Source organism: Kryptolebias marmoratus, linkage group LG7 (genome assembly GCF_001649575.2).
Source record: "Kryptolebias marmoratus isolate JLee-2015 linkage group LG7, ASM164957v2, whole genome shotgun sequence".
Classification (NCBI taxonomy): domain Eukaryota; kingdom Metazoa; phylum Chordata; class Actinopteri; order Cyprinodontiformes; family Rivulidae; genus Kryptolebias; species Kryptolebias marmoratus.
Window position 1 is genome coordinate 3,524,690 of NC_051436.1, and position 25,926 is coordinate 3,550,615.

General features: G+C 44.0%; 3 protein-coding genes across 4 annotated transcripts in view; 2 read left to right on the top strand and 1 right to left on the bottom strand.

The window, feature by feature from the left end:
• Positions 1-354: 354 nt before the first annotated feature.
• LOC108250897 (N-acylneuraminate cytidylyltransferase) lies at positions 355-6,232 on the bottom strand. Its single transcript, XM_017440991.3, has 8 exons — positions 5,880-6,232; positions 5,300-5,442; positions 5,068-5,223; positions 3,619-3,755; positions 3,441-3,535; positions 3,194-3,353; positions 2,948-3,113; positions 355-1,278 (listed from the first exon to the last, which is right to left on the bottom strand). Exons 1-8 carry the CDS (start codon positions 6,146-6,148, stop codon positions 1,064-1,066), a joined length of 1,341 nt encoding a protein of 446 aa, XP_017296480.1. The 5' UTR covers positions 6,149-6,232; the 3' UTR covers positions 355-1,063.
• Positions 6,233-10,717: 4,485 nt separating this feature from the next.
• Positions 10,718-20,994, top strand: ovol1a (ovo-like zinc finger 1a). The gene is made up of 5 exons (XM_017440993.3): positions 10,718-11,072; positions 18,126-18,349; positions 18,436-18,639; positions 18,880-19,024; positions 20,226-20,994. The coding sequence occupies exons 1-5, from the start codon at positions 10,973-10,975 to the stop codon at positions 20,564-20,566; spliced, it is 1,014 nt and encodes a 337-aa protein (XP_017296482.1). The 5' UTR covers positions 10,718-10,972; the 3' UTR covers positions 20,567-20,994.
• Positions 20,995-23,626: 2,632 nt separating this feature from the next.
• mus81 (MUS81 structure-specific endonuclease subunit) overlaps positions 23,627-25,926 on the top strand; it is an 11,479-nt gene continuing 9,179 nt past the window's right edge. For both annotated transcript variants that reach the window (XM_037976384.1, XM_017440990.2), the window contains exons 1-3: positions 23,627-23,742; positions 23,945-24,087; positions 24,637-24,766. In XM_037976384.1, coding sequence (XP_037832312.1) covers positions 23,947-24,087; positions 24,637-24,766 — 271 coding nt within the window. In that variant the 5' untranslated portion in view covers positions 23,627-23,742; positions 23,945-23,946. The remainder of the gene's footprint in view (positions 23,743-23,944; positions 24,088-24,636; positions 24,767-25,926) is intronic.

Below are 25,926 nucleotides of genomic sequence, written 5' to 3' on the forward strand. Positions count from 1 at the left end.
AGGTTCCACGCTTCTACGACTTACGGTTCGTCCTATCTCACGTTAGGGGGCGCTGTGGAGCAGTTTGGCCACGCCCACTTTTGATTACATTAGAATCACACGATTTCACACGGGGGACAACTTTCTGTGAAGTTTGGTGAGTTTTTGAGTATGTTAAAGCCCTCAAATTAGCGATTTTGGGCGGAAAGGAATAAAAATAAGAATTTCACGAAATACAATAGGCCTTCGCAGCGCTGTCGCTGCTCGGGCCTAACTAAAAGCAGAAACAGATCGATTTTGTTTTTGCCTTTTCCTTAAAGAAGCGTTTGTTCTTTTGACATTTCCTCCTCTTTAATCACCGTGTGCATTTCTGCCTCAATATGCAAATGAGGCAGCTGCCTTCTTGGTCCAGCTCCTCTCCTATTGGTCAATAACCAGGAAGGAGCAGGATCCATGTGCGGATCGATTATTCATGCCTGCGCTCTCGCCGTTTCAGGAGAATGCCTCATTTGACAGGAAGTGAAGTCAGCAGAGATGTCTCAGACAGCTGCAGAAGAGTTAAGGTGTTCTCCTGAAACGTGGATCCTGCTCCTTCCTGGTTATTGACCAATAGGAGAGGAGCTGGACCAAGAAGGCAGCTGCCTCATTTGCATATTGAGGCAGAAATGCACACGGTGATTAAAGAGGAGGAGGAAATGTCAAAAGATGAAACAGTTCTTTAAGGAAAAGTCTGTTTCTGCGTTTAGTTTTAATTATGTCAGTTTTGGTCCTCCGTAGTTAACACCCTCCATTAATAATAAAAACAATAAAAACCTTAAGAATGTTTAAAACAAATCACTGGACGATTAAACAAAGCTTTTCCTGCTCGCTGCATCCAGAGACGAGACAGTTGAGAGAAGAATCGACGCCTAGAAGACCCGGCGTGGCTTCAGAAAGCCGTTTTCTCACGACCGGAGCTTCTACAGGTGGAGCCTCTGGACCAACAGTTAGGAATCTTGTAACAGTGGTTCTGAACAACGTGCAGAGGAAAAACACGTCTTCTTTGATTTCTTCATATAAATGTCCCAGTTTGTTCCAGCTGGACTCAGAAGTTGTTGCGGTCGATCCGGTCCTGCTTCATCTGGGACTTGGCCTTCTCCTTCTGTTGCACGACGTGTTCGGCGAACTCCCTCAGAGCTCCCACCCCCCCATCCAGGCGGCAGGTATACTTAGCGGCGTTAATCGCTCCCTCCTGAGCGTCCGCCGGCACGGCGCTCAGGCCCGCCAGGCTCAGGCAGCTGGCGTCCGATGCGTCGTTGCCTGGAAGGAAAACAAGAAATTCACGTTTGAGATTCGAACTGTTCCGGGAAGCCGACGCAGCCTTCGTTCAAACGGAGGCAGAGGCCGTCTCCACGCCAACCATCCATCAGAGGGAACATTCCACCTTCTTCCACCAAGAACCTGACTTAGAGGAGCAGACTCGTACCTCGGACACCGTCCTGTCCACGCCTCAAAACCCTTTCCATGAACACCACGCAGACAAGGGCTGGCCCTGATGGAGTCCATCTCACTCTGAAAGCAAAAGCCTCACAGAGTCCCTTGAGGGACATGGATGTCATCCTTCTCCAGGTCCACGAAACCCATCTGGACCTGGACAGCCATGTGGACCTTTGTGTGTACTGGTCCACGAGCCTGACGGAATCTGCACCAAGGTTGAGTCAAAGCGTCCTCCTTACAGGGAGACTGAGCGTCGTGGTCCCCCCAGGAGTTGGAATTTGCTCCAGTTCTTAACTGGGATTGCTACACCAGCCCGTCCCTGTCCTCCACGCAAGGTGGAAGAGACGCGTCGGCCAAGACAACCCGATAAGGTTCAGCATCTCAGGGTAAACCCCGTCCACCTCCGGGGATCTGTAGATTTACCTCCGCCGAGGTGAAGGACCCGCCTTTCTGTTTCAGGTTTTCAAATGGTTTACCACAATCTCCTCAAGGCCAATCTATGTCCCACCCAAGGTTTAGCTTCTTCAGCCACCAACGCTGCAGTTTATGTGGCCACTCTGTACCTGTCAGGTGAACCCTGGGACAACGAAGTCCTAAAGAAGACCTCCTTTAGGTTGACAGCTGATGTCCACTAATGGGTCTTCCTGTTGCCACGCCTTTAGGCACTGACAACTTCCTGGCCATAGCTCTGAGGAGGGCTTAGATATGGTCCGTTTGGTCCAAGGTCCCGTGGGACACGTACGTTAAAGACCTGCCAGGTCTCTAGTTCACCCTCACAACTAGTTGGGGTTTACCATGCCTGTCTCCGAGTCACCATCAGGTGATCAGTTCATAGCTCCGCCCTCCTTCAAATCTGAAGAGGACCAAGGAGGTTTATAGACCACCCTGAGCTCGAATGGACAGTCCATTCCTAACAAGTCCAACAAAACCAGTTGAATTCAGACCAGAGAGGCTGTTCCTCCGAGTCGCACCCATTCAGGTGACTTTGTCATCGCCCACATGGGCACTGAAGTTACCAGGAGGACGACAGACCCCCCCCACCACCACACACACACCTGGCAACCCATCCAGAGACTCCAACAGGACCGAGGAATCTGGACTGCTGTGAGGTGTACGAGCCCAAACAAGAGCCAGAACCTTTCCTTCAGTAAACAGAGGACAGCTCCGAACACGCCCACGCCCCCCCCCCCGGGATGAGAAGGATGAGAGTCCAGCCCGTCTCCAGGATGTGGATTCCTGAGTCAACACCGTGTGTTTGTGGAGGTGAATCCACCTGCAGCTCTGGCTCTTTTCAGCCGGCGGTCGGATCCCAGGGATCAGGACACCCAGGTCCTTGTCCCTGTCCCGGTCTGCCGCCCGGCTCAGACTGGACCCAAGTAAGGGTGGCATCCTGTAGCCTCACTGGGCCGAGGTCAGCCAAAGTCTAAGAACCACCAGCTTTTCTTTAGGCGTAAAGTTTCCTATGAAACTAGCAGATTTCAGGAATAATCACCCATGTAGGCCACGTCCTTCCAGTCCAGCTTCTTCCTCTCCACCACCGCCTGAACCTCCTGCAGCGGCTCCTCCCCCACCGCCATCACCTCGCAGCCCGTCAGCTTCTCCAGCTTCTCAGTCAGGGACTGCGTGACGGCGTCGTTGGTGGAGGTCAGCAGCACCACCTGAGGGAACGAGTTGGAGGTCAGGGAGGGAGGTACTGTGAGACGGAGCCCAACTACGATCAGGCGGCTGGAACCCCCACCTCGACGTTGTCTTTCTTCAGCATCCCGATTCCTTCGGAATCCCTGGTGTGGACACACAACATGTCCTCTCCGGATGCGGACAGGAAGATCTTTCCGTCCGTTAAACAACCGGAAACCTTGAGGAACATGAGGCACACGCCCTGACCGAAGTACCCATACCTGTTGGAGGAAGCAGGAAACGAGAACCTAAAATAGGAACAGGTCAAAAAATACAAAATACAGTTTAAATGAGCATCAATGACTCGCCTGAGAACCCGCTGCTCCGCCACCGGCCAGTCGATGTCCACGTCGATGTCCACGCTGTGCTGCGGCTCCATCTCGAAGTAGGCCACCTTCCCGCCCTGGACAGAGTCCAACACAAACACCGGGCGCCGTTACGGACCCCTTTCAGTGGCGCCGGAAGGTTCCCGGGCCGAAGGGTTACCTGCAGACGTCCCTCCTTCAAGATGAGGTCCCGGGTGCAGATGTAGAAGGAGCCGTTCTCGTACAGCTCGCCGTCCCAGTCCTGGCGCCGTGGACGCCTCGCAGGGTCCAGGTTCTCCGGATGAGTGCACTCCGTACCTGACAGCAGGAAGGATTCATTTATGGTCTTCACCAGTTTATAAAGTTCAGTAAATCAAACCCAAACCGTTTATATTCGCCAAAAACGAAGACAGACCGGCGTTCCTTGGAGGACAGCGTCTTTGTACGTCCAATAATTACTGATAGTCCTGTGATTCAGACAAACATTCAGTGGAGTTTTGTTTTAAACAACAAAATCCTTTCTGAAAAAAAAAAACCTCCACAAACCTAATGGACCAGCGGAGTGGAAGATGTGATTAAAGAGACGCAGAGAGGGTCCGGGCTCAGCGTTAAACAGACAAAAGTATTCACTCGCCCGTCCAGGTCACTGAATTCCAGTCCCTTCCACGGCCACAGGTGTATAAAATCAAGCAGCTAGGCACGCAGACTGCTTCTACAACCATCTGTGAAAGAATGGGTCGCTCTCAGCTCAGTGAGTACCGTGACAGGACGCCACCTGAGCATCGAGTCGTAAAATTTCCTCTCTACTAAATGTTCCACAGTCAGCTGTTGGTGGTTTTATAACAAAGTGGAAGGGATCGGGAACGACAGCGACTCGTAAAACCACAGAGTGGGCTCAGAGGACGCCGAGGAGCACAGAGGTCACCAATGTTCTGCAGAGTCAGCAGCTCCAGACCTCCAGAATTCATGTTTTCTTCAGATCAGCTCAGGAACAGAGAGGAGAGAGCTTCATGAAGGGTTTCCATGGCAACGGCTGCATCCAAGCCTTCCATCACCAAGAGCAAAGAGTCGGACGCTGTGGAGTAGAGACCGCTGCCGCTGGACTTTAGAGCAGTGGACACGTGTCCTCTGGAGGGACCAGTCTGGGTTTGGCTGCTGCCGGGAGGACGGTTCTTGTCTGAGCCAAGTGTAAAGCATGGTGGAGGGAGGATCATGGTGTGGGGTTGGTTTTAGGAGTTTATTCCAGTGAAAGGAACTCAATGCTTCAGCGTACCGAGACATTTTGGACAGTTTCATGCTAACTTTGTGGGAACAGTTTGGGGACAGACCACTTCCTGTTCCAACATGGTTGAGCACCAGAGCACAAAGCAAGGTCCACAAAGACAAGGAGGATGAAGAACCTGACCAGATCAGGGTCTGAGCTTCTGGAAGAATGGTCCAAAACTCCCATAAATTTTCCTAAACCTGTGGGAAACCTTCCCAGAAAAGCTGAAGCTGTTCTAGAAGCAGAGTGGGCCAACATCAGATTAAACCCTGTGGATGAAGAACGGGATGAACTCGGGTTCGAATGAAGGGAGGCGAATGAATACTTTTGGTGATAAAGTTTCTGTTTCATCCCAAACAGACTCACTTCCCTTCTTGACCTCCTTCCAGCGGAACTGGTGCCTCCGGACCACGGAGAACACGGAGTCGTAGCCGTCCTCCAGGACCTTCTTCAGGGCCTCCTGCAGGTGGGACGGGTGGAGACACGGGGACGTGGCCTGGACGTTGCAGACCACGTCCACATCTGGGCCACAAAGAGACGGGTCGATCAGAGCGAACACTTTAAACCACGCGGCGGCGGCGGCGTTCGGCTCTCGTACCGGCGTTGCTCCGGAGGAACTCCTGGATGGTCTCCAGCGAGGTGGAGCCGTCCCGGGACACCTCGGGACTCCTCCGGTGGACTCTGGCGCCCCAGGACTTCGCCACTTTCTCGATGTCGTCGTGGTCTGTGGACACCCAGACGCTGAGAAACGGAGGAATTATTTTAAACTTTAACGTTAAATCCGTTATCTTTCTTTTCAAACTCACATTTCAGCTAAAAAAACAAAGTTTCCATCATGTTTACAACAATAAATGTGTAAATACGGGAAAATAAAGATAAAAATAATGTTTATAATCATCTGTGATAGCTACTGAAAACAATGTTAGCTATTTTTCTGTGGATTAATAATTAAAAAAACAATTTAATTGCATTTATTACAGATGGACTCGTGTTATTTTACGCAGCAGAACCCCAAAGCTTCAAACCATGACACTTCCTATACTGTGCTTTAACACTGGCAGGAAACTCAGGCTCATTTCTTTGACTTTAAAGCTAAAATTCAAACTATTATCAGTTTGAATTTGTCCCTCAAAATGGCGGCTCTCGGCTACTACCACCCCCGGAGTCCCGGCTCGCACCTGTCGAACCTCTCGGAGTCCAAAGCGGCCCTCAGAACCCATCCGATGAGGGGAACCCCGGCCAGCAGCTTGATGTTCTTCAGCGGGATCCCTTTACTGCCGCCCCGGGCCAGAACCAGAGCCGCGACGTGTCTCACGTCGGCCCGGGGCGGTTTGGACCCGGTCCCGTCACGGAGACCGTCGTCCTTGGGGGCGGGTCGTGGCAGTTTGGACCCGGTCCCGTCCCGGAGACCGTCATCCTTGGGGGGTCGTCGTTTCCTCGCCCCCATTTGTTTTGGAGTCTCCGCTCATCCCCTGAACGAGCAGCTGCGGTAGCCGGTTAGCATCAGCGGACCGAAGCGCGCATGCGCCGTCAGACGTTAGCCGTTGGGCATGAGCAGTAGCGGACTGGCCTCCGATCGGAAAATGGGGAATCGTTTTTGGGATTCGGATCTTCTGGCTCGGCTCGCCAACAAGAACGGGAACGTTCCGGGGCAGGTGCCGCTCCGAACGAGCAGCTAGCAAGCTGTAGCCGTAGCACCTGTTAGCTTTAGCCATAACGAAACGCGCATGCTCAGTTAGTAAACCTTCCCTCCTACCTGCTGCACCGTGACGGGAGTTCAGTCTCATTTTTTGGGATTCGGATCTTTCGGTTCGGCTCACCAACAAGAACTGGAACTTCAAAACAATCTAGCTTATCCACTTCCTGTTTTTAAACTTATTTTAAAAACGCATTTGTTTTCACCAAAACTTAACCCAATTTGAGCTGATTTAGTCTTTTAATGTTTTTTTTTAACTTGTTTATACTTAAAATAAATATATATACATATAATCATTAATGTGCAGCCCTTTGGTGGAAGTCAGTTCCAGATATTTTGCTAACAGAAAGACAGGCTTGATGCCAGCAGTTTTAGGCACAACGTTGCAAGTGACTCTCAGCTACTACCACGCTCAGTATCCCAGCAGCTGTGGCGGCCATCTTAAAGTCATCTAGTCGAGTCTGAATGGAGCCGTCGCAGAGACTCATCCGGTGATTAGTTGGAGAGTTTCATTAAAATCTGCTCACTGGTTCCTGAGATATTTTGCTAACAGACAGAGAAACACAGGCGGAAGGGTTAAGGTCTATATTACCACTTTTAACTGCTTGGCTTTTAATTCCAGCAAGAATCTTTGGAGAAAACTGGAGACCAAAAAGAAATGATCCATTCCAAAATAGAAATATTTTAGATTATTAAGTATTCCATTTGAAACAGGAACTTAAAACATTTAAAGTTTTATTTTATGTTGAATCCGTTTAAATGAATGAAACAGTGAATTAGGTGTGGATGTGCTGATCAGCTGGTCTCTGATGCCCTCTGCTGATGGTTTTTACAGGAAGTTATTGAAAATAAACCAACAAGGAGGGAAAGAATTAACAGTACCAACAGGTGGAACTTCATTTTTTATTATTTGTTTGATTTTGAACACAAATGTGACATTTTAGGGCACTTCTGTAGCAAAATGTGTCTCAGAAGCAAAGAAAGCTTCGTGCTTCAGAGTCGTTCACAGGCGGCGTCTACGAGCTGGTTTACCAACTTTACTCAAATTAGAGTCGGGACACATCGTTTTTCTCTTAAAGTCATTCCTCAGAACCGGTGCCGGCGTTGTTCTCCATCCTCTTCTTCTCTGGAAAAAAAAATAAAGTCATCGGCCATAAACTTGAATCCAAATCTTTCATTGGCTGCGGAACGTTTTACACAAGAGGTGGTTTAAAATAACTTCCATCGGCAGGTATGTTACCTGACCGGTGTCGGAGCCGAGAAAACAAAAAGATTATAAAACTCAAATATGTAGGTGGAACCAAAGGCAGCTGACGGAAACCGAGCCGAGCCTCGAAAAACGCAGCTGGGAAATCAGATGAAAGTTAATTTTCACCAGAAACACAAAGAGCCGGAGCGCTCCGTCGAGTTATAAAACGTGGACTAAAAAAGGCCGAAGTGCTCCTGCTTGGTCAGGAAGTTTAATTATATTCATATTTTTATAAATGCAGATTGTCAGGATTTATTTCTAAACGTAGCCTCAAGTTTCTAACTCTAATAATTCCTGAAACTTTAAAAAACGACTCTGACCTTCTTTCCTTCTTTCTGCTGAGCTGGACTGAACCAACTCCAATCTCAGAAAGGGGGGAGCAGAACATACAAATTATATTTAATTCCATTGTTTTTGTTTGTAACTAAGAAANATTTTAGTTTGTAAATCAGAAAGTCCTGATTTTTACCTTGTTGTTGGAGGAGTGTCTCCTTGGAGCTAAAACGTAGCAAAATGCTAGTTAAACGTAGCATGACGCTAGCTAAGAACCATACATTTCTTTAGTTTCAGTTTTGTTACATTTGTTATTTTATTTTTCTGCTTTTTTGCACTTTGGATGTGAGAAAAACATAAACCTGATCCTCTGGATGTCTTTAAAAGAAGCAAAACATTCGGCTAAGAGCAGCTAAAAGGCTAGCTGAAGGGACTGGAGTGCTATCTAAAAGTATCAAAGGCCTAGCTAAAAGCTAAAAGGAGCAAAACATCTAGCTAAAAGTACTGAAAGGCTAACTAGAAGCTAACAATTGGTTAGCTAAAAACTAAAAGTATCATACAGCTAACTAAAAGCTAAAAGTAACGATTGGTTAGCTAAAGGGTAAAAGTAGCAAAACTTTAGCTAAAGTACTAAAAGGCAAACTAGAAGCTAACAACTGGTTAGCTAAAAACTAAAAGTAGCATATGGCTAGCAAAACTCTAACTGAAAGTAGCAAAAGACTAGCTAGAAGCTAATAGTAACAACTGGTTAGCTAAAGGCTAAAAGTAGTAAAACTCTAGCTAAAGTACCAAAAAGCTAGCTAGAAGCTAATAGTAACAACTGGTTAGCTAAAGGCTAAAAGTAGCAAAAGGCTAGGTAGAATATAAACATAACAATTAGCTGTAAAAGTAGAAAACTTTAGCTAAAGTAACAACAGGTTAGCTTTAAACTAAAAGTATCAAAAGACAAGCTTAAAGCTAAAAATAGTAGAATGATAGCTAAAAGCTAACAGTAGCAGAAGACAAACAGCAGCAGATCGATGTTTTTGAAGGAGTTTCTGTGAGGAAAATATTTGTAAATAAAGGTAAATGTTTTGAAAACTATAAAAGTTACAGAAACTAAAAGCTCGTAGCTCCGGTCTCCTGAACCAGCCGAAGGTTTGGATGAACAAACGGCTAAACTAGCAGAAGTAGGGAACATAAAGGAAACACCAGGCGTTCAGACATTTAAACGTATTTTTAGACGCTCGTGTCCCGAGTTCCTCTGATTCGACCGTTTCTGCCTCAACATTCTTCACTTCTGATTCATGTTTGTGTCGCTTTCCTTCGGGGAGGAAGTCGTCCTGTAAACCTGGCCTGATCGTTGGGTCAGCGGATCAGGTCCAACAGGTGTGAAAGTTTCTCCTCAACTATTTATTCCTGTTCTCTTCCTTCGGCATTTCAGGCGTTGGTTTAACCTGTCAGACCGCAGGTTCAGACGTCACAGAAAGACGATCTGTCAGCGATTAACAGCGACCTGAGATTCAGTTCTGTCCGTTTTTATTGGTCTGAAGCCGACGTTTTGTCTCATTTCGCCTTTTTTTATGTTTGTTTATCCGTGGTGTTTAAACATCCAACTCAAAGCAGTCAGAGCCGGAAGACTAATTCAGAAAACTCACCTCAGGTGAACTTTTGGTTATGTTAAAAACCGCAAAAAAGACGATTTAAAAAACAAAACAAAGACCAGAAATAAAACATCATAAATATTAAAATCAGACACAAACCAAAACAAAAAAAAGCACAAAAATGTTTCACAATTTACACATAAATGTTCCAAAAACAGAAGTTTGAGATTAAAGATTCTGATGATTTTTGTGAAGTTTTTGTGGTATTCGGGTTCTTGAGAACATGGCAGCCTTCTAAGCTTCTTATCTAAAACCCTAATTACCCAAATTTAAACCATCTGAGTGGGTCAGTCGGCGTGGAAGCTGCTTGTAAAAAACTGCATCATCAGCGTATCTGAAAACCTGCACCGGGTCACAAACTGAAAGGAATCGGGCCGAGAACTGAGCCTTGGGGTACACCTGCGCTGATTTTATTTTAAAAATGGAGGATTTCTCACCATCCCTGACAACGCTGGCACTAACCGCTGTTCGCATCAGTTAGCTAGCATCAGCTGATGTTATTCAGGGAAACCAAACTCAGATTTTATCTGAAGTTAAACTTATTAACGAAGCCAAACTTTTAATCGTTCTTCGTTTTTCCACCTTATAACACCTTAAACCTTCAGTCGGGTCTCATTCGGTCAACTGCTTACTCAAAATGGCGGCTCCAGCACATGTTTAACCAAACCCACCCAACAGTTTACAGAACAAACCATCCCGTCTCGTCCCTTCACGCGTCTTCCTCGGCCTCCTCTTCCTCACAAACATGTCTCTCCCCTCCTCGCGCTCTGCTCGTCATTCTCACGGGTCCCCACCTTCAACCGGAATGGAGAAGAGGAGGTGGGGAGAAGGAGGAGGAGGAGGAGGAGGAGAGAGGAGGGGTAAACCGGTTCAGCAGGTAGAGGCCTAACCCAGAATCCCTCGAGCCTGTTGTCACCGTTATTTCTGCCGCGCATGCGCGCTGACGCCTGTTTCCTGCTTCTTTTTTTAAGGAGTACCTGTGTTGCTGCCTTTTGACCCACCTCTCCGTGTGTGTGCGCGCGCGTGTGTGTGTGTGAGAGAGAGAGATCAGGGATATCTGCCGTTTTTTTTTTTTTTAACGCTCCCGTTATTTCCGAGCGCGCGCTCGCTCTCTCCCTCTCTCTCTTTATCTGCTCACCTGAGCGGACTCACCTGTCCGGGAAACACTTCTCCTCCTCGGAGCTCCTGGGCACCAAATCAGAGAAAAGACAGATTTAAAGGAAGGAGGCTATAATCGCGGATGAGAGGAGAGGAGGAGGTGAAAAGAGGAAGAAAAAAGAGGCGGCGAGCGCGCGCGGAGCGGCACCTTCCAGGTTTCTCCTTCCTGCTTTGAAAAGTTTTACCTGAGCGCGAGGGTTTGTCTGACGTCGCGGGAGTCCGAGCAGCAGGGCCGGCTCGGTTCGGGGCAGCATGCCGCGGGCCTTCCTGGTGAAGAAGGCGAACGCTTCGCCGGCGAAGCGGAACTGGAGCGAACTCCCGGACCACAAGCGGGGGGACGTCTACATCCCAGGTGAGTCCACGCCGCCGCCGAGAGCCATGTTGGTTTGTTTGTTTGTTTGTTTGGCTGCTTGTTTGGGTTCTGGAGCCACAAACGGAACCGTGGCGCCGGAGGAGGACGGGGACGGAGAGTTTGGAGCTTTTACGCACAGATTGGAGGAGTTTTTACGCGTTTTTCTTCTTCGCGGTTGTTTGTGTTTTTTGGAGCCGCTTGTGTGGCAGGTGGGGAGGGGGGGTCCGGTGGGGGGAGTGTAACGGGGCTGTGAGGTCACGAATAACGGGAAAGGCAGAGGACATCCACCTCCTGAGGAGGGGACCCATGGATTTGGCTTTTAATTACTTTTTAAATTTGCGTAAAATTCTTTCCTAACGCGCGTAAAACCAAATTCTGCCTCCAAATCTGATCATTAAATCTGTCTGTTGAGAGCTTATTTCTGAAGAACAGAACTGTATTAAATAATTGGAAGGATAAAAATCCTCTCCTGTTTGTTATAACCGCGGGCTTGGAGCTGAAGGGCCCGTTGCTTCTTCTTTTTTTCTTTCGACCTTCAGGCCCTGATTCCTTCTTCCTTGTTCGGCTGCTCCGATTTTTAATCCCTCACTGGCGCTTTTACTGCCACCCAAGAACTATAAACCTTTTAAAAATATACATATATCATATTTAATCCTCAGATTATCTGGATTTTATTCCCTGCTTTGGTTCCAGTCAAGAATCGGGACCTAAAATAGATTATTTTCTCCAGTTAAATGGAGAATTTACCCGAAACTTAACGGTTTTAGGTGTAAATGAGAAGCTGGGGGGTTGAAGGGGGAGCAAATCTCCCCCCTTTCCCTGAGAACAGTCTCCATTGTTGCCCTCGGCTGACTTTTTATTGTAGCACCTCTCCGGTATCAGATAACAAGTAACGGACTACACCCTAAACCTCTCTGTCCTGTACCCTTCCCCCCATTCCCTCCTCTTCCTCTTCTCCTCATCACCGTTAACTTTTAATCTCCTTCATCTTCGTTTCTGTTTGAAACGAGGTCAGATTTAAGGTTTTAAAAGAGTTTTTTTTTTAAAAAACGGCCTGAACTGTCAAACTTAGGCAACATTTTCACCCCAAAAAAACACAATTATTTAACAATTTATTTTTTAAATTTCGACTCTAAATGAGAATAAAACTCTCAGACAGTTGTAGAATCTCAGATTCGGACATTAATTTTATTTACATTAAAGAGAAATGAGCGCGGAGCTGCTGTGCGTAATGACGCATAATTAACAGACCCAGCAACGGTCTCAGCCACAGTTTCTGGTATGTGCCGTTACTTGATGTACCTGCTTGGCGTGCGTGCGTGCGCGTGCGTGCCCGTTTATACACGCACAGAAGGGCCACCCCCCCACCTCTCCGAAGAAAAACAAAAAACACACACAGGTATGATAATTACCTCAGAGACAGGAGTGTTTGTTGAGCAGCTTTTATGAGACTGAAGATGCCATCAGCTCCGGCTGTCAATCAAACTGTGCGCGCGCGCGTGCGTGTCTGTGGGTGTGTGTTTTAATCTCATAACAATCCAGAAACATTCTGAGCTTAAACCTCCCGACACGCCGGGACACTGTCCCCTGAAGGTTGACTCAAACAGTGTCCAACTGACAGGGACTTCAAGACGTGTCCAACTGAAAGACGCTTAAAGACATGTCCAACTGAAAGACACTTAAAGACGTGTCCAACTGACAGGGACTTCAAGACGTGTCCAACTGACAGGGACTTAAAGACATTTTTGGTTAAAGACGTTTAGGTTTTGAACAGTTTCCTGACCGCCACAAATTCCAATATGGCCACCCTGCACATTGCTGCAGTGATTAACATTTTTATTTTCACGTCTTTCAGTTTAAATCTCATGAAATCAGTATATAAGCTTTAACAAGCTAAGCTAACTAAATTCCTGCCTGTCTGGCTGATGTTTTTAGCTAGGATAACTAATTTTACTAACTTGCTAACTAAGTTAAGCTAACTAAATGCTAACCACTCTGACTGAAAATTTTCAGCCATGATTAGCTAAGCTAAGCTAACTAATATCTTGCCATTCAGGCCTTTGTCTCCAGCTAGGATGACTAAACTAGTTAGCTAACTAAGCTAAAGTAAGCTAAGCTAACCCATTCTGGCTGATGTTTCCAGCCAGGATAAAACTAAGCTAGGTTAAGCTAAGCTAACTAATTGCCTACCATTCTGGCGAATGTGTCCAGCTAGAAAAAGCTAAATTAAGCTAAGCTAATTAATGACTCGCTGCTCTGGTTAATGTGGAAAGCTAAGATGACTAGCATCTTATTCCAGATACAAACTTAGAAGTTAGATCTATTTTTCTGTCATGTTTTACAGAAGAAACTGAATAAAATGGTTCTCAGAAAGTGTTCAAGGTGAAGTGTTTAATCGGCTGACCGCTAATCAAGTCCCTGGGGTCAAAGGTTAGCTTCCATTGTCGGCGCTAAAGCTGCGTCAGGGTTAATGTTTATTGAATGGCAGAAAATGTAACGGACCCGACGAACAGCCTGCTGCTGCAGACAATACACCTTTAGCAAACACACACACCGACTCACGCCCCGCGTTTGATAAAGTTATCTCCTGATTATTGACTTCTTTCATCCGAGCAACGGCGCCAATAAAAACAACAACCAGGGGGGTTAATCCAGTCCGTGTTTTTTTCCCCTTTTTCTTTAACTCTTTCAAGAATTTGAACGGTTTCTGAACCCATTTCCTCCCAAACACACACACACACACACACACACACACTTCATTCAAAGGAGGGGTGAGCAAACAATACCAGATGAGATTAAATGTCCGGCTAGCAGCAGTCACCACAGAAACCATCACTGCACGTCTGATTAGGACAGATTTGAAGACGTTTTAAGGAAATACCATCCGCCTTTCTTACAAACCATCTTTATCAGGTGACTTTTGGCTCTAAATTATTGAACTTTACTTGAAATTATGAAGTCATATCTTCAGTAAACACTCAGTTTTAAGCTTTCATTATAAAAAAAAAGATTAAACCCAACAGAAATCCTGACTTTAAAGAAGGATCTCTTTAGGAGTGGGTTGTTGAGCTTCAGTTTTAGACACTTCTGTCCTTCAGAACTTCCTCTAAAACCCAATTAATTGAATGAAACTAGCGTTTCTTGAAGGAATTAATGTAATTCCTTCACCTCCTGTGCCAAAGAGCTTGCGCGGTTTCTGATTATCCAACGTGAATGACTCTCAGCTACTACCACGCCCAATTTTAGCTCAATATCTGTAAAACTGACTGAGCTATTTTCTACGGCAGCCATTTTGAATCTAGTTGACTCTCAATGGATCCATCGTAGATCCAACGATTACTTTGATAGTTTTTGTTGAAATCTGTCCTCTGCGTTTATGAGATATTTTGCTAACAGACCGACAGACCTCATTCAATCCGTTGGTGCTTGGTGTAAATGTTGGGGATGACTCTCAGCTACCACCGCGCCAATTTATAGCTCGATATCTGTAAAACCGACCGAGGTAGAGCCATTTTTTTGTGTTGGACGCAGTCATTCAACGGATAAATAAACTCTTGTTGTTGTTTTAACATTTCTTTGTTCGTCAGGTCGCAGAGTGAAACAGAAACTACTCCACGGGTCCGTGTGAAGCCAGGCGAAAACCGGGTCGGACTTTGAGCCTTTATAAAACATTTAAACTATGTGCCTGATTTCTACAGATCAGATACCGCTGGATTCCTCAGGTCAGAGAATATTGGCTTCTTCTCAGATCTGACTGGAACAAGAGAAGAAGAAATGTGTCGTTTATTCCCACCTGCTTCCCTAATTCGAATTAGATTGAGTTTGAGAAATAAAACATTTGATACAAGGGGATCATTCATCACCCTTGTCGAGTAAAAATGAGACTTTTCTGCAACAGAAATCGAAGAGAAAACATTCTTTATGTCCTCGTTTAATATTAATGTTTATATTTTATTTGGCAGCAGTTCAGATCTTTTGAAGGGGAGTTTTGTGGAAAGGTTACCCGTTTTTTAAACAAACTCATAAAGTTTATTTCTGACCGAACTGACGAGCTAATGGCTAGTTCGAGCTGCGCCAAAACCAGAGGGTTCGAAAGTAGCCAGTGAAAATGGCCGTTAAAACCTTTGTTCAGTCGCGTTTTCGTTGTTTGACCGAAAATATTTAATTAACATTCGCCTGGAAGAGTCCCAGTTTTATCACAGATTTAAATAAAGAAGCAAAATGTAATTTTATTCACAATAAACTGTGATTTTCTTCCTCCCAGAGTTTGTTTTGGGTCATTCTTGTCGTTCCTTGGTTGAAACACCACCACTGATTGGACGAGAGCTCTCGTTTATTTGCCGAGGCTTCTGATTGGTCGACGCGTCGTTTTCCAGGCGGTGGACGGCAGATTCATGTCCGAGGAAAGTCGATGTGTTCAGATCTGTTTTACAAAATGGCTTCCTTCAGGTTTACGGTCCTGTCTTGGTTGAATTAATTCTCCGTCTGATTTTCCGTCCAAAACGCCAAAAATTGTCCTCAAAAACTGCTGATTTTGGACTCTTTCAAAGTTCATGGTGGTCCGTATGAACAGTGCGGTCATACGTAGAAGTTTATGGTTATTTGCAAGTGAAGTAGAGGCAGCAGCAGCTAGCTGTAGCACTCCCAGCTTGAACATTATAGTATTTCTGCCTAAATAACCCTGTGATGTGGCGCCGACTGCAGTATAAATGTTTCTAACGGTGTCCTGGCCGTGAACTCTGTGAGGTCGTTGGTTTGGGTCGGAAGCGGTCCACTTTGGTGCCGGTCCCGACCTGAGATCGGCCGCGGGTTCCTCGATGTGGTCATGGTTCAGAGGTTGCTCGGGGAGCCATCTGCTCGTAACAGCGTGCATATAATGCTCGGCTCAACAGGAGCTCTGTGGGCGACATTTCTTTACCAAATATGCAGCCGGGGCAGAACAGAGCTGTTACTGTTGCGGCATACCGTTAGCTCCGGAGGTTCACAGATCACCTGTTGTGCGTTCTCGTCTTTAAAGCTGCCTCGTTTTGCATTTGCATTTGGGTTTTATCAGATTGAGAGCCGGTAAACTAAACTGATTCATTGTTTTCACGGCGGCCCGGCCACACCTGCCTCGGGGCCGTCTGTTTGCTCTCGTCTGCACGCCTTTCAGTAACTCGACGTTGGTTTCTCTTTCTGTCGCCCACTTTCTTTGGTGTTTTTTTTTTTGGCTCGTGCACACATTCGACACACACACACACACACATAGTGACATCCAGCCCTGTGGAAGTGGATTGTTTGAGGAAGGCACAGATCTGGTGCTGCAGGACGGTCTGGTCCAACGAGTCTAACCGTAACGGGGATGTCTCTTGTGTACGTTTCTGCGTGAGGGTTTCTAGGCATGCATGTGCGTGCAAAACAAGTCGCAATGAACAATGGGCCAAACGGGAGCACGCCCACGTGCACAAATGAACATATTTAATTCTGCATATTTGCTAATTGAGTTATTGTGCAAATATGAAACAGTTCAGGACAAATATTTGTTGTAAAACTCAGTAAAGCAACCATTTCCTCCCTCAGTGATCGTCTCCCCCTCCGTCTGCTCAACTCATGTCTGCTACTGTAAAAAAAATAATGTTTAATCAATATTTACTTTTATAAATGTTATTTAGTGCCATCTGTAGGTGGATCAATACAGAAGCTCGTTTAGTGATCAATGATTAGGTAATAATTCACATCACTCCTCTGTTTTTCATAATTTCAATAAGTTTTCTGATAAAGATCTGGCAGTAGAAAATACAATTTTTCAACCATTTTTTGTGGAAATTAGTTTTAGAGCAACTTCAACATTACTGTTGCGTTGTTTGACTCTGATTCAGCTCAGAATTGGACGATGTAAATTAATTTTTCCATTGAAACTGAGTAAAAAAAAGCACAAGAGAGATGCTTGTGTCGATTAGCAACAACAGAAAATCTCATATTTTTGGTACTTTTATGGGAATAAAATGGAAACAAACGAACAGTTCTGAAATATAACGTACTACAGCACATCTTGTAGGTGACATTTAGAGCTACGCAATAAAAGTTTCTTAAGTTTTCTGGAAAAAGACTAAAAAGGACAAGAGAAGCAAAGGCAGCTAGCTTGCGCAGATTTAGCTGCTCTTGCTAGCAGTGCGGCACTCGCTGCTAATGATGAAAATATAGAAAATATTTGGAATATGGAAAAGAAATACATGTCTATATAACACAAAACACACATTTTATTACTCTATCCACAAAATCTCCAGTAAAATTAGATACGAGTCGCATCATTGGAAATATTTCATTTGATTCTCCTAGCTAGGTTACGTTAGCCGAGGCTGAAATGAAATGAAACAAGTACAGAAAAGCTCATTCTTACACGTTTAAGTGTTTTAAAATGTCTACATTCTGATTATTCATCTTTCATAAAACATTGTATGTTATTAGTGAGTGTCTCCTTCACATATTGTAGAAAAACGTAGAGAAAAATATCCTAAATAAAACTGAATAAATGCAAATCGCTCGTTTCCTCGCGTGTTTTAAACCTTGTGTGAAATATTAGTGCTTGAAGGATAAGTTAGGGGTGACTACCAGCTACTACAACAACAAAATTGATATATTATATTATAATATAATAAAAGATATAGATATAGGCATATCAGTTAAATGTGGCAGCCATCTTGAAACGGTTTGCTGATGTACATCCAGTGAGTGTTTTATTAAAATCCGTCCAGTAGAATATGAAACATTTTGCTTATGACAAACAAACAGAAGCAACTACATGATTGCTCACTTTGTATGGTGGCGGGTGATAATTAACTTACACCTGAGGGCTGGTTTTCATAACAAAAAGTGACTTTTTTCAGTCAAAAGGTCAAAAAATTCAACTATCTGCTCACAGGAATCCAAGGAAATGATGCTTTAAAGTCTGGTTTATCCTCAAGACTGAGGGGGGCTGAAAATGTAGGACTTTATTGATCAGACAGACTGAAACCTGATTCCAGTTTTTGTAGCAGAAAATGAACACATGAAAACGACTCTTTTCTCCTCCAGTCTCCATCTTCCCTCCTGCGGTCCTGACGATGGAGGCCGAGGCCAGCCCCGCAGAGCCGGCGCCGCTCTGCCTCACCAAACACTCGGTGTCGGACGCTCACGCCGAGCTGCCGTCCAGCACAGTCCTCGGAGAGCCCCGCGGCCCGGCGGGTTCCCCGGGGGGGCGCTCGGACATCAGGAGGAGGTCGCAGGGTGCCTCCACGTACGTTCGATCCAAAATGAAGGTGAGAAACTTTAGATTTAGATTTCACTCGTTGGTAATCGTCCCGTCGGTAATACTTTTTTATTTATTTTTTCCTCCATATCGCAGGTGACTACAGGTGAGTTACCTCCTGATCCGTCTGCGCCGCTTCAGGCTCCTCCCCCCGTCTCTGAACCCCCACCTTCAGCCCCGCCCGCCACCGCGACGACAGCTACCTCACAACAAACCCCGGCCCCCTCGGAGGCGGTCTCCATGGAAACGGCGCCGCCGGCTCCAAGTCAAACCACGTCAACGGGAGGATTCGTGTGCCAGGTACGGCTACGACGGGACGAAGCTGAATGAACCTGTGACTTAAAATGTTTGTTTTATTGAAATATAAACAAATAAATAATTTAAATCAGCACTTTTAAATCCGGTATGCCAAAACCAGCGCCGTTCTGCTCATGTGTGAAGAAGAATAGATGAAAAAATGGTTCAGAAATGGTTCTTGTGGAGCTGAGTTTTAAGCGAACGTGACATGATTTTATTTTATTTAATTTTTTGCTTCTCCAGGTCTGCCAGAAGACCTTCCAGTTCCAGCGGATGTTAAACCGACACTTGAAGTGCCACAACGAGACGAAGAGGCATCTGTGCAGCTTCTGCAGCAAAGGCTTCAACGACACCTTCGACCTGAAGAGACACGTGCGCACACACACAGGTATTTTATTTTGGTCATTCATTCACACGCGTGTCATAATTCATGTTTACATATGAGACAGGGACTGCAGCCGTCGCTAGTTTCCTCATACTGACATTATGAGTTAATTTTACTCGCAAAATATTTCTGCACAAAACAACTTTTCAGCGTTTTAGAGCGCAAAAAAGATGCGTTGTTAATATTTAGACCCAACTACAAATGTTTTAAATGCAGTTTTAGTTCAGGTTATTCCACTTATTTCATTTTTCCAGTAATTTTCAAATACATTAAAGATGTCCAGACAATTAAAGCCATTTTCAGCAGGTCCAAAAATCACAATAATGAGCTGCGGGCGTTAGCGTTAGCATGCTGTTTCGGCTAAAGTCGGCAAAATTAAAAACAAGTTTCTCGGGTTTCATATGGTGACAGCAAAATTGTAGATAAGATTTTAAACAACTCTACAAAATATCCGAGTCACTGAAGTGAATGAGTGCAGGATTTGAACACAGCCTGTGAAGGACAAGAAGGCTAACCAGCTAGCTTGGGCAGCATTAGCAGCTATTGCTAGCACTGCTAATGACAGAAATGGGTAGAAAATATGTAGTGTGGAAAATATATATAATCTAGGATTACTTTACTGCATTACTTTATCTTTAAAAGTAAAATTAGATATGAACGACAACAGTTGACTTAGGCTAACAGTCACGTTAGTAAGCTAACGTGACTGTTAGCCTAAGCTAAAATCAAGAACAATGTCTATAAAAGCACAAAAAACAATAAAATTACATGTTGGTTGGCAAACATGATTATGTTAATGATGAATACTGTTACACTATTTATTATAATATTTGTATTACACAAAACAGCTGTGTAATTTTGACACAAACAGCTAGCTTGCGTATTTTTAGCAGGATTTGCTAGCAGAGCAGCGCTGCTAATGACAAAAATGGTTGTAAGTATTTAGAATATGGAAAGTTTATGTATATTATGTAATCTAGGATTAATTTATTGGATTACTTATCCATACAATTAGATATAAAACAAATCAGCAGATAAAAATTGTACTTTAGCTTGCTAACGTGACTGTTAGCCTAAGCTAACAAAATTAAAGTCATGTCAAACATCAGTCTCCTGTTAGTTAGATTAATGTTGCTCCTTTTTTAATTGTTTTATTACACAGTAGAACAAATCATTGACGTGTTTATTTAAAACTTTGATTTAGGCGTCCGTCCGTACAAGTGCACGCTCTGCGACAAGGCCTTCACGCAGCGCTGCTCCCTGGAGTCCCACATGAAGAAGATCCACAGCGTCACGCTGAAGTACGCCTACAAGGAGCGCCGCAACAAGCTGTATGTCTGCGAGGAGTGCGGCCACACGGCGGCCACGCAGGACGAGCTGCTGCTGCACCTCCACTCGCTGCACCCCGACAGCCCGCTGCTGAAGGGGAAAGCCGCGAGGAAGGCGGGCGGCGGCGGAGGAGCTGGCGGCAGCGGCGCGGGATCCATGCCGGGTTCTCCGCAGGAAGGCGACAGCGACGATACCAACGGCTCGGCCGGGCAGTAGGACAGGACGGACGGTGGACGTTAACTCATGGACACAAAGGGACACAGCTGCACAATGTTTACTGTAAATATGTGGATATTTATGAAAATATATGGATTTGGGTTTCTGCCGTATGAAATTATATTAAAATGGCTGACTACCATGAGCCAAAACATTACGACTCCTCCTGATGGTGCTCAAACGTGTCGAAGTCGTCATTTATTATCAGATGTTTTTAATCGTGGAGCTTTTAAATTTGGGGCAGCTGGTCGTAATGTTTTGGCTCACCTGTGTGTTTCTTTGTGGGGCTGTCTTACCTGTGGGCTTCTCTGTGCAGCAGAAGAGACGTGTTTTTCTATGAAAATACTTTACGAATTAAAGGGAGTAATATATAACACCGATCCCACCGACTTTTTTTTTGTTTTTAAATAAAAAGAAAAGAAACTAGAGTCACCTGAAGGAATGCTTGTCGCCCGCCGCCCAAACCTCTCGCGCCGCCTGTTAGAGCTTTAAAGCGATTTAAAGAGACAGTTCGGGTCGTTTAAAGGATCGTGGAGCCGCTCCGTCGTTTCGACACCGAGTCGGAGTTAAACCGGGATCAACGAGCTCGATCCAGGCGTGTTTCTAACCAATAATTACAGATTTTACTAAATAAAGTCAACAACTGGAGCCATTCACACCCTGCGATCAGAGTGAGCAACCCTGCTGACGAAGCTGTGAACAGCAGAGGATAAAAAAATTTATAAAAAGATTTATTTGTAAATAATCAGGATTTATTTGTAAATAATTAAGTTTTATTTAAAAATAATCAGGAATTATTTGTAAAAAACAGGATCTCTTTACAAATAACCAGTATTTATTTGTAAATTATCTGGAATTATTTGAAAATAATTAAGATTTTTTGTAAATAACCAGAATTTTTTTTAAATAACCAGGATTTATTTGTAAATAATCAGAATTTATTAGAAATAACCTAGATTTCTTTGTACATAATTAAGATTTATTTGAAAATAACTAGGATTTATTTGTAAAAGACAGGATTTATTCACTAATAACCAGTATTTCTTTGTAAATCATCTGGATTTATTTGTAAATAACAAGGATTTTTTTAAATAACCAGGATTTATTTGTAAATAATCAGAATTTATTGGAAATAACCTAGATTTCTTTGTAAATAATTAAGATTTTTCTGTAAAGGAGCCAAACGTCACAAAGGATCCATTATTAAACACAAAGAGAAGCAGGTTTGTCCTTTAATTTCTGGGTTCGTGGTTTGAAAAAGGCCTGAAAGCTTCAGGCAGGTACATCTTTTGAAACCCTGGTAGTTCAAAGGTCAAAGGTCAGAAATGCTCCCGTCTGTCGGAGGTTTCCTCTCCGATCCGGGAGCGTAGGGGCTGAGAGTTGGGGAAAGGCAGGGTGAGGTTGGATTCCTGATCTCTGTCGAGTCTTGTCGGAGGATTCCAGCCGCCTCCAGCCTCAGGAAACAGGAGAGGATTCAGGTGACAGCCGGATAACGGTCTGCAGACGGAAAACCCAGTGCTTCACGGACACTTTTCCATCGGAAAGACCGGGAATGACGAGGATTTCTTGAGATTTAGGAGTTCTTTGTGTTTTATTTGATTAAAGACATTTCAGATCTTTACTGTTGGCTTTGTTGGGCTCTGATTTTCTCTTTAGCGCCACCTGAAGGTTGATCTGCTGGTTTTAGAAACATAAATATGAACAAATATTTGTCTTTGGTGAGAACTGGACGTCGGATATAAAACATTACTTTTATTAAAATAAAACAGTTTAGCCTCATGTGATGTCAGAAGTTCATCGGATGGTTTATTAAACATCTAATTTATGTTACTTTGACACAAAAACAGTAACAATCTGTAGTTTTACACAAATATCAGAGGACAGAATACAAAAAACACCAATAAAATCGTCTTTTTTAGGTTTTGTTTTTTTTTAAACCGTGGCACTCCAGAAATGTAAAACTGTCTGAGTTGTTGTAAAACAGTTTGAATTACATTTTTCCAATTTTAGAAATGTTCAAGCTTCACTTTTCAAGAATTTATAAGAAGAAAGTTGACGAAAATTAAATTCCCTTTTCGTCTTTTTCGTCTTATAAACACAGTTTTAAGTATTTAATTCCATAAAAATATTTAAAAAAAACTTGACAGATTTTGAAAGTTCTACTCCTCCTGGAAAAAGGGTGTAAATTATTTACACTCAGAGCATTTTTTGACACATTTAATGACCAAAATAGACAAGAAAAAACAGCCATTTTAATAAATATATTTATTATTCTGGTGCTAAAAAGGTTAAAAATGAAAATTAAACATGTAACTCTTTTATATTGGAAGCTAAAGATCAGATTGGACCAACACGACTCTGAATCATTGTGTTTTTTTGCTCAGTAGATCAGAGATTTATTGTCCTTTCTGCATTTTCTAATTTGAAAGTGTTTTTAGAGAAGATACTAATCAGATAAATGTCTACTGATCTGTTTGAGAAGAAATAAATAAAATACCAACCCGAAGTAAAACCAGCCATCCCAGGATTATTTATATATTATATAACAGTTAATAGTTTGTTGTTTAATAGTTTGTTACTTCCTCTGTTTTCGTCTTTCAAGATTTAAAACGTTTTTCCTCCTCAAACAGCGCCCTCTGCTGGATATTTATCATATTTACCTTACAGAGATAATTCTGTGATGTTTTATTAGCTGTTATTTATAAACTGTTTAATTATGTTTGTTTGTTTTTATACCTGCTGTAGGACAACAGGTAAAAATTAGCTATTAAGCTAACTCTAGTGTATCTGTTTGTGTGTATTGCATTGACACTGATTGATATGCAGTACTTTTTAATGAAAAAAAAAAATTAAACCGTATTGTTCGTTTTGCTTCCTTTAAAAGGATAAATGTTGGCGCAAGGGATCTATTATTTAAATAAATCTGGTAAAAATAAGAAAAAACATGTCTCTGAGCAATGCTTCAGCTAAGATATGAGTAAATTTAAACATATTATTGCAGTAAAGTTACAACTTTTTACAGATTTTATGTAATTTCGGGACTCGCTGCGCTTCCACCTCCCGCCGCTGGGCGTCGCTGTTTACGTCTCAGGGGTCACGTGACTCAAGTCAACGCGAAAGTGCTCCGCTGTTTTGAAAAACAAAAGGCGGCTGCTATAAACGTGAAAAAGGGAAAGGTGAGCGACTTTAACCGGCAGAAAAACATGTCCTGTTTTTAGTTTCCACAATAAAACTTTAAATTAAAACCGTTTATTTTAGTTTTAAGCGCGCGACCTGTTTGTTTGTAGCAGTTTTAGCTAACTGCTAGCTTCCGTCTCTTCTCGCTCAGTACGGTAAGTTTATTTGTAATTTTTTGTTTATTTTTTTCTCCTTCCACAGGGATGCCCGCTCCGGAGTCGGTTCGGTGGGGTCGGAAACGCGTCCTGCCGGTCTGTCCGAACCCGCTGTTCCTGAAGTGGCTCACCGAACTCCGGGACGATGCTAAGGAGAAGGGGCTGAAGATCCAGTTCACCTACCAGAAGGTTCGGGCCCGGAAAGGAGGAGGTTCTGCTGCTGGAACCCGACCGAACAACTGTGTTCTCTGCTCCTGTTTGTTTAAAAGCGATTTAATTCTAGAAAAACAAAAATAAATAACAAGAATCGAGGTGACCTAAAAGCGTTTAATTTGTTTGTTTTTCATGATTAAAGTTTATTTAAAACAATAACAGCAACTACAGTTAAAGGTTAAAGGTTTGTTGGCAACAATTAAACTACTTCCGGTGATAAATTGACATAAATTAAGTTTTATCTCCGTTCCCAGAAGAGTCGCAAAGTCAACAAATGGGAAAACTTTAGTTTTATTTAACAGACAGGAGCGTAATTTAAGTGTCTTTACTCTCATGGATGTTTTATTTGTCCTCGTGCCGTTACTGAATATTTGTTGAAATTTAATTTAATTGCAGTCACTTTAACGTTTTAACAGTTAAAAGGAGCAGCGGAGCTTTAAAACTTAAAGAAAAGAAACCCCCGAGTCCTGAGACGACAGGAAGTGAAAAATAATTTGTGTTTTTCGTTTTTGTCTCCGTTTTCAGGCGATCAACTCTCTGAACAAATATCCGCTTCCTCTTCGGAGCGCGAAGGAAGCGAAGATCCTCCAGAACTTTGGAGACGGAATCTGCAAAATACTGGATGATCGACTGCAGAGACACTCCAGGGAGAACGGTGAGCGGCGAGACGGAGACGGGATGTAGATATAGATAAATGTAGATAGATGTTCAGCTGACCAATCAGACGACGCTGAACCGCCGAGAGGAACCGTTCTTCCAGGTCATGGGAGGCAGCGGGCGGAGCTGCTAGGAGAACAAACAACGAAGCAACGTTCGGTCCCTGAAATCCGCTCCGGCGGGGCTGACAGTTGTCGCTCGTCTTCCTCCGGTCTTCACGGACCGGTTCTGGTCGGTTCCGCCTCCTGGAGAACCGTCGGGTTCTTCGGTTAGAAACTGAGAGTGAGAGTTTTATTAATGGGTGAAAAACTGGAAAAAAACAGTTCTGGTTCTCCTCCTCCGTTTTGACTCGACTCTGGATTTGTGTCGTTCATGAACGATTCGTTCAAACGAACGAATCTTTTGAGTGAACGAACTGAACCGAGTCACCTTTTTCACTGATTCGTTCCTTACTTAGTTCAGATGAGTTCAGTAGGACTGGAACGTCCGCGTTCTGTGACTCGTGACGTGAATCTGAACGACACGGCGGCGTGGCGGGACTTGTTGTCGACACCCGAGCGAACGCGACTCGAGATTCACTCAGTGAAAGAAACACTGTCTGACTCAGCTCTGAGGGATTTTAACCGTTTCCTCCTCGCGGGGATTTGCTCTCAGGCTGCGTACGTTCATCCAAACTAACCACTAATGTTGCATCGAGCTTCCTGAGAATAAACGCACACAAGCCCCGCCCCCATTAGGGATTCATTCAGTAAACGAACTGCTGATTCGCTCAGGCGCAGAAACAACGACCCGCCGCTGAGGACTGATCAGTATAATGGACGACACTTCCTGTTTGAAGGATGTTGATGTTGGTCTCTGTCTCCATCTTGGGGGCGGGGCATCTTTTATGGTGTATGGCAAAAAATAAATAAGTTAAACTAACTAATAAACTGTGTGAACTGAAGGATTCGGTGAACGAGTCATTTTAATGAACTGATTCTAGTGATTCAGTTCACTCAAAAGAACTGCCGTACCTTCTGTTTGACTCTCACCACCCTCTGGAACACAAACTCTCTGTCATCAGAACGCTACAGCATCGGGCCGAACACGTCCCCACAAAGACAGAAGGGAAGGAAAAGGAACAGAAGCACATCAAAAAAGCTCTCCAAACATGTGGGT